Source organism: Oncorhynchus gorbuscha, linkage group LG18 (assembly GCF_021184085.1).
Source record: "Oncorhynchus gorbuscha isolate QuinsamMale2020 ecotype Even-year linkage group LG18, OgorEven_v1.0, whole genome shotgun sequence".
Taxonomy (NCBI): domain Eukaryota; kingdom Metazoa; phylum Chordata; class Actinopteri; order Salmoniformes; family Salmonidae; genus Oncorhynchus; species Oncorhynchus gorbuscha.
Window position 1 is genome coordinate 54,176,882 of NC_060190.1, and position 8,460 is coordinate 54,185,341.

The following is an 8,460-nucleotide window of genomic DNA, read 5'->3' on the forward strand; positions in this document are numbered from 1 at the left end:
AGCCGTTCATCTCTGCTAACAACCAAACATTATACACTGCTCCAAAAAATAAAGGGAACACTAAAATAACACATCCTAGATCTGAATGAATGAAATAATCTTATGAAATACTTTTTTCTTTACATAGTTGTATGTGCTGACAACAAAATCACACAAAAATTATCAATGGAAATCAAATTTATCAACCCATGGAGGTCTGGATTTGGGTCACACTCAAAATAAAAGTGGAAAACCACACTACAGGCTGATCCAACTTTGATGTAATGTCCTTAAAACAAGTCAAAATGAGGCTCAGTAGTGTGTGTGGCATCCACGTGCCTGTATGACCTCCCTACAACGCCTGGGCATGCTCCTGATGAGGTGGCGGATGGTCTCCTGAGGGATCTCCTCCCAGACCTGGACTAAAGCATCCACCAACTCCTGGACAGTCTGTGGATGGAGCGAGACATGATGTTCCAGATGTGCTCAATTGGATTCAGGTCTGGGGAATGGGCGGGCCAGTCCATAGTATCAATGCCTTCCTCTTGCAGGAACTGCTGACACACTCCAGCCACATGAGGTCTAGCATTGTCTTGCATTAGGAGGAACCCAGGGCCAACCGCACCAGCATATAGTCTCACAAGGGGTCTAAGGATCTCATCTCGGTACCTAATGGCAGTCAAGCTACCTCTGGCAAGCACATGGGGGGCTGTGCGGCCCCCCAAAGAAATGCCACCCCACACCATGACTGACCCATCGCCAAACTGGTCATGCTGGAGAATGTTGCAGGCAGCAGAACGTTCTCCACGGCATCTCCAGACTGTCACGTCTGTGACATGTGCTCAGTGTGAACATGCTTTCATCTGTGAAGAGCACAGGGCGCTTGTGGCAAATTTCCCAATCTTGGTGTTCTCTGGCAAATGCCAATCGTGCGTAGTTGGGCTGTAAGCACAACCCCCACCTGTGGACGTCGGGCCCTCATACCACCCTCATGGAGTCTGTTTCTGACCGTTTGAGCAGACACATGCACATTTGTGGCCTGCTGGAGGTCATTTTGCAGGGCTCTGGCAGTGCTCCTCCTTGCACAAAGGTGGAGGTAGCGGTCCTGCTGCTGGGTTGTTGCCCTCCTCCACGTCTCCTGATTTACTGGCCTTTCTCCTGGTAGCGCCTGCATGCTCTGGACACTACGCTGACAGACCCAGCAAACCTTCTTGCCACAGCTCGCATTGATGTGCCATCCTGGATGAGCTGCACTACCTGAGCCACTTGTGTGAGTTGTAGACTCCGTCTCATGCTACCACTAGAGTGAAAGCACCGCCAGCATTCAAAAGTGACCAAAACATCAGCCAGGAAGCATAGGAACTGAGAAGTGGTCTGTGGTTATCACCTGCAGAACCACTCCTTTATTGGGGGGGTCTTGCTAATTGCCTATAATTTCCACCTGTTGTCTATTCCATTTGCACAACAGCATGTGAAATGTATTGTCAATCAGTGTTGCTTCCTAAGTGGACAGTTTGATTTCACAGAAGTGTGATTGACTTGGAGTTACATTGTGTTGTTTAAGTGTTCCCTTTATTTTTTTGAGCAGTGTATGATTATTTTTGCCAGTAACAACAGTATCAACCTCTTGAAAACTGTCAGAATTCACATATTTTCATGTGTGAGAATTATATGGTTCAACCATCTCAATGGCTCTGCTGCTTCAAGAGCAAGGCATGAGATCATGGTGGCTGTCATCTGTGAGAGTAGAACAGCGGCAGTCTTCCTCTCACATGCATTTAGATTGACCAGAGTTGCTAGGTTTCCATCCAATTGGAGACAGATTTTATGCGCTTTTCCCACCAAACTGACTTGTTGCGGATCAAAATCAGTGCATGATGACGTAGTGCACACAATGTATTTTTTTCCACAAAAGTTTTCATGTTCCAAATAAAATCTAAAGTTCAATGTGTTTGCATCACATTTTCAACTCCACTGATAGTTGTCACAAAAACTGTTGAGTTCAATAGCAAGATGTACCTACTCTAGTCTTGGCAAGTGCGCTCTAGCCAACAGCTTGCAGATACAGTGCGAATAGGCTAGTCTATATGATATGATTATTACGGATAAAGGCGAGAATATTTGTTGGTCAAACTGCAGTCAAGCATCAATCATCATGTCACCAGATTATTTATTGGAAAGGAGCATCAAGCTCAACATTGTGCACTTTTACCAGCCTGTGAAGTTCATCATTTATTTCATCTGCAGCCTAATAAACTACATGGTTTCCAGAGTCGTAGTGGAAGAACCACACACACCATATAATTGCGTGACTCCAAGTTTACGTCAATATGATGGTTATTCTATCAATATCTGCGCATAAAGGCGTTTCCACCATTTTTCGCATAATTAAAGACAAAAAGATCCCACCATGTCGAACAAACAAATGATCTGTCGGCATTTATAAAACTGTACCGAAGATTCCTGTTTCCATCACAGCTGTTTTATTAAAATATGGTATGACTTATCTTGCATAAAAACTGGATGGAAACGTGGTTATAGATCAACATTACAACTATGACATCCCTTGGTGGTCCTCACATTAGTCCAACAAGACCTCCAGGGTGTGAGTGAGAGGCTAATGGGAAATGAAAAAGGAAACACTATCATGAAGAGAATGTTGAATAGCAAAGCACATTGTGTACAGTACCTGAACTACAAATATATGATTCATCACAGACTTACAATCTATATCATTCAGTCTAATAACTCCAAGATTAAAATGGAAATAAAATAAGCATGTAGCATTCTTATCGATTCTCTGGAATACAAAATACCATAATTCAAATGACACATAAAACAGACACAAATAAATATAATAAAAAAACAATCCCACTGTGGGTAATGCCATGGCCTTTTGATGCTAGAGTGCCATGGTATGATAAGAATTGCATGAAATGTTAATGTTCCACACCAAGAGCTATATTTCAATCCAAACACCTGACAACCCACAACGCAGAAAATAACAAAATCAATTCAGTAATAGCTTACACAATAACTTATACAGTTGTCACAGCACCATTGTTGAATCATTTAGGGTTGTATTGACCTTTAAGGAATCTAGCTAAACTCTGCTATTACAAATATTAAATACATTGCCAATGCAAAATAATAAAATAACAGCTTCTCTACCAAGTGACTGACTGGGTTTATATTTGATATTTTGCAACAGTTGTCACTGTTTTTCCAAGTACTAGTGAGGCACAAACAAAAACATTTTAATTAATATTGTCATTGATGTGTGAAATCAAACATGTATCTTGGCACAATGGCCCTGGAAAAAGATTTCTGTTGTAGTACTATCTAGCCATGCCGATTGTGCCACAAGTCAGAACTGAAAAAGCAAGGCATTTCCAGGCATCTCCAACTTTGGTTTTAAGAACGTTCTGCTCCATTAGTGTCAACAAACTGAACAAATGCTACATTACTGAGCAACAAGACTTCAACAAACAATCACCCACTGTGTTTTGAGTTAAGTGTGAAGACTCAAAACTGAGCTTAAAAATGTCCCTAAAACAATTGTAGAGGATATTTTGTATGAGATCAGAACATTACAGTAGATTAGCCAGTGAGCTGACAGCTGTAGTCGTAATACTGAACGGGTAAGACCGAACCCCAGGTCTGCAGAATCTCGCTGGACCAAGTGAGGTAGAGGATCGTACAGACACAGATGTGACGGCATGGGAGTGGTGGTTGTGAGGTAAGGGGGGGGTGAGAGGAGGAAGAGTGCTCTGACTTACACCTCTCCAAAGTTGGTGTGGCCCGTCTCCTTGGCATGTTCCCGGGCCTCCTTCTGTCCTACTAGGCCTGTCTGACACACCATGCAGCGCAAGGCAAAGCGGTTGATGTCCGTAAACTGCCGCTTCCTTCGCGCCTCATCCGCTAGCTCCAGGGCCTGGGCCAGGATGATGTCATCTGTGGTGGAGAAGATGGTCTGGGGCGGAGTGTCGGAACTAGGCGTTTCTTTCTGCAGTGGGTCGTAATGGATGCCGTCGTAGATGAGCAGCACGCGTTTGTGGTAGCCAGCGTCCTCACCAAATCTATCCACACGCACTGTCTGCGTGTCCACTACACAGATCTCACACTGGTAGAATTTGGACAGGATGGACACCTCTATAGCTCCGCCCCAGGTGTCGTCACGTCGGATCCAGGTGCAGTACTCCTCGTTGGTCTTTCCCAAAACCGCCTCAGAGTAAGCCGTTGGGTCACTCGACACGATCTGGGCGATGAGGCCTCGCATCTCGGGGGCACACGCTGGGTCGTATACCCCGCCCTCCACCACATAGGAGACACTGGTGAACAGACAGGAGTTGTCTGCTGGAACGACCCTTCTGGCCAGCACAGGGGGAGACTCCAGGCGGGGTCCCTTGGTTACAGCTGAATTGGTTGTCTGGGTCTTCATCTTGTTCTTCTCTTCCTCCTCAACAATGAGAGTGTCTCCTGCAACACAGTCATTTTCTTAATCAAATACAGCCATGACACTGCATGGTGAAGTGTATCCAGCTGTGTAAAAGTCACAAGTGATTGATTCAAGTGAGAAGAGACAGACAACATAGCCTACCTGATTTGATGGGGTAGTCCTTGAGGTGAGCATCTCCGTTTCGGAGGTCCAAGCTAGAGGGAGGGTAACCAACCATGATCTTCTGTACATCACAGGGGATACCAGTCAGCTCCTCTACCTTGCTCTTCAGCTCCTGCACACAGGACTGATGGGTCAGGCCCTGCATAATGTGGCTCCCATTTTTGGTTTTGCAACGCAGACGCAACATCCTGGGGTCCTTAACCTGTGGGAATAAAACACCATTCAACAAAGGAACATCACAGGCGTGTAGGCTACATACAACTTAAGAAGTGAATGCTAGTTTATTCAGGCCAAGGAACCTTGTAGCAAGACATTACTTTAATTTCTAAAGGAAAAGTAATATGTTTGAAGTCAGCATGCTGATGACACTTTGATGGGGCTAATCTGCCAATCACAGCAGTGCAAGCAAAACAACTGACTGCAACTATTTATTTGTTCTGCAACTCCAAGATCTTTTTCACCTCCCGAGTGGCGCTGAATTGCAGTGCTACGGGGTCACTACAGACCCAGGTTCGATCCCGGCCTGGATCACAACAGGACGTGATCGGGAGTCCCATAGGACAGCGCACAACTGGCCCAGCATCGTCCGGTGTTGTGCCGAGAAGCTCCTCCCTGCCAGAACCCTCCCCCTCCCTCACGTGAACGTGCACACACACGTCATTGCTGCAACTTGCTTGCTAGTTGAGATTTTTGATCACGTTAGGCTGCGTTTCCCTTTATTTTTCATGGTGGTTTGATCGCAGGGAAGGCACTAGTAATGTCTGCAGTTTTCGGGTTTGGCTATTTGTTTCAAGTGTATTAGTCTAGAGAAAAAAATATTTGCCAAAATTCGTCATCTCTCCCATGTCTTATTCCACTAGTAGTTGGTCTGAAATGTTATTGCTTGCCTACATTTTACTCCGTTCTCTGTTTAGGAAATTAGAAGGGGGGGGGGGGGGGGGTCAGCAAGGCCATTTTCTTGCCTGTCGAAATCCCCCCCAATCTATCTTGGGACTGCAAGGCCTGGCACTTTTCAGAATAATTTTGATCCTATCCTGTCTGATGTGTGCCACAGGAAGTATTAGACTCTAGTCACAAAAAGAAGTGGTTATTTCAGCAATACTAGTTTTCAGAGCCCTCTACTGTTCTCTATACCCATCCCTTTGTGCTTTTCTACATTCTTTCCCCCACGTTTTCTGTTTTAGTTAAGAATGTAGGTACAGTAGTAATATTTTTTTTTTAAGTGTACTCTGGGCAAAATAAAAGTTCAAATATAAAAGTCAACATGAGTGCATATCCATAATCACAGTAAACTGTTATAATAATAGAAAAAAACTATGTATAATATAATAAACAAAACTAAGACTGAATGTGCCTCCATGAAGAATCCCCTCCCCAATAGGTCCCTTCGCCCTCAATAGGACAGCCCCAGCACCTTCACCATCCCCATCAACCTCCCCCCACCCCAAAACACAATAATGATAATAATAACTGAAAAAAAAATATATATATATCTATATCTCTCACTCACTCACTACATAAACATATTCACAGGACACTCAACTTATCTCTTTTCCTACATCAGATATGCAGGTGACATTTCCACCAGGATGACAGCACATAATCAGCAAAACGGAGATGCTCTTCATCCGAGGGACTGCCTGCCCATTCTCAGATGTTAGATAATCCGAGATGATCACTTCATTTACATTCCAGCCCTAACCTGAACGTTCTGCATCTTCCTCCACACCATCCAGCGATGACCCAGATTTGACTACTCCAGATTTGACTACTTCAACTCACATCCTGCTGGAATCCCTGCATTCTCAGATTCCCCTCTGTTATTAATCTCTATATTGTAATCAATAAAAAGTGTTTCAAAATGCTGTACTTTTATTAACATATTATGTTCAGATCGCACCTGAGAAGGGGTGTAATATATCCAGATGGGCGTGTGGTACCCTTCCTCACCCATGCCAAAAAGATGTTACTTCTTGTGGGGTCTTTACTTATACTCTCATACTTACTTTCAAGGCAATGTACAATGAACCTACTGAAAGAATACTGACTAAAAGGCTAAACAGAACTGTCAAATTATATTATAGCTGTGTTGTATACTTAAAATCTTAAGTGTTAGAATCTTAAGTGTAACAATTTTGTTGAGGAAAACAACTGAAATGTCCAATTGTTTTCCCCAGTTTGCGGTGTTCTGAAGGAGGAGACGATTTGTCCTTTCAAATACGGACAAAGATGTTAACATCACGAGAGAAGAAATAGCTGTCACTCCTCAAACACTGGTATGTTCAATTTCTAATTTAATAAAAAAAATGGATATGGATCTTTCAAGGTTAACTTTGATCCAACTTCTGACTAGATGGCCAGAAGTTGGATCAAAGTTTTAAAAAAACACATAACTCTAACAATTCCCTTGTTCCCGGTTTGCTCAAGATTTATAGACGACTTGACATTATGTTTTGCTAGATAACCCGAGCCACTTCTGTGGGGAGGTGGACAATAATGAGGAAGACACTAACTTGGTAATTGCTTATTAGTACTTATACAAATTCTTACTCCTAAAAATGTGGCTTTGGAATTGAACATTTCTAGAGGTAGCATCATCTGCTTTGTCTGATAATAAATTAAATAATTGTATTTAATGTTTTAAATATATTTAACATTTTTCATCATAAATTTCAGATTGGTTGTGCCCACGATGGTTCCACCAGTCCTGTATGAAAACCATCTCATCATTGTCGGATTATGTCTGAGCTGCCTGTCAGGACTAGGTTAGGCTTGAGTTCCAGGCGACGGTATCACCTGGAAAACGTTTCATAAAAAGTGGACTAAATGTTCAGTCGAGCGGTTGCAGCTTTCCAATATTTGTTTGTTATTTGTCTTTTTTAGGGGGGGGCTTTTCGGCACAACACCTGTTTAGGGGAGGGTTTCGCCGGGGGAGAGGACTTTACAAGTAGGCAGTCATTGTAAATAATAATTTGTTCTTAAATGACTTGCCTAGTTAAATAAATGTTTAAAAACAAATAACATAGCATTTCTGTGCTAGCGTTTAGCATGTTGTCACTTTCCTCTTCTGCTATCTACAATACGAGCTGGTTTCAGTGAAACTGTCTAGCAAAACACAAGCAAATGAGCAATGTGATTGATTAACGTTAATTGATGTTGAGTGTTAGCTAGTTTGACAACTAGGTTAGCTAGCTAGCCAAGTGTTCTGCTAGCAAAGGGCTAACGTTAGCTGGCTAAACTGTTATGGTACTTTATACTAACGAGATTGCAGCCTCACTTTACATAACTATCTACGTAATTTACCTATTTAATTAGTAATTGAACCATTATTTATTTGCTTACCTGATGAAAATTGTACCCCTGCCTCGGACAATAAATATCAACCGACAGTCTCTGATGTGTAGAACGTCACAAATGTGAGTGTGTTATTATTCGTAACGTCGTTGCCACACACATGACGTATACACAAGCTTTGTTTCCTTTTGGCTCGAAGAGGGGATAGATCCACTCAATTGATGGATCCAGTCTCTTTTAAAATTAAATTTGTGACATTAAAGCCTCATATAGTGTACATCCTAATAATGCAAGTGAAATTACATGAGCTAACTTTATATTGTAGCAGACACTTATCCAAACAATTTATAGAGCGATTAGGGTTAAGTGCCCTGCTCAAGGCAGATTTTTCACCTAATCAGTTCAGGGATAAGAAACAGCGAGCTTTCGGTTACTGGCTCTTATCTGCTAGGCTAACCGCCGCTTGTGTGCATAGTGCTTAATGGTTCTCTTGAGCGTACAGAGAGTATGCAAATTAACTTGAAACATGCCACCCCCCCTTCCCCAAAACTCACACAGAAAAATTA

At 42.7% G+C, this 8,460-nt stretch overlaps 1 protein-coding gene across 1 annotated transcript; it reads right to left on the bottom strand.

Annotated features, from left to right (window-relative positions):
• Nucleotides 1-1,894: 1,894 nt before the first annotated feature.
• On the bottom strand, nucleotides 1,895-8,341 carry LOC124003279 (ubiquitin thioesterase OTU1). The gene is made up of 3 exons (XM_046311390.1): nucleotides 7,943-8,341; nucleotides 4,580-4,802; nucleotides 1,895-4,458 (listed from the first exon to the last, which is right to left on the bottom strand). Exons 2-3 carry the CDS (start codon nucleotides 4,785-4,787, stop codon nucleotides 3,755-3,757), a joined length of 912 nt encoding a protein of 303 aa, XP_046167346.1. The 5' UTR covers nucleotides 4,788-4,802; nucleotides 7,943-8,341; the 3' UTR covers nucleotides 1,895-3,754.
• Nucleotides 8,342-8,460: the final 119 nt, after the last annotated feature.

Excerpts from the sequence above, each read along its gene's own strand:
- LOC124003279 (XM_046311390.1), bottom strand. The coding sequence starts at position 4,787 with ATGTTGCGTCTGCGTTGCAAAACCAAAAATGGGAGCCACATTATGCAG. Across the intron at positions 4,459-4,579 it reads GGACTACCCCATCAAATCAG|GAGACACTCTCATTGTTGAG; the intron begins GTAGGCTATGTT and ends ACTGTGTTGCAG.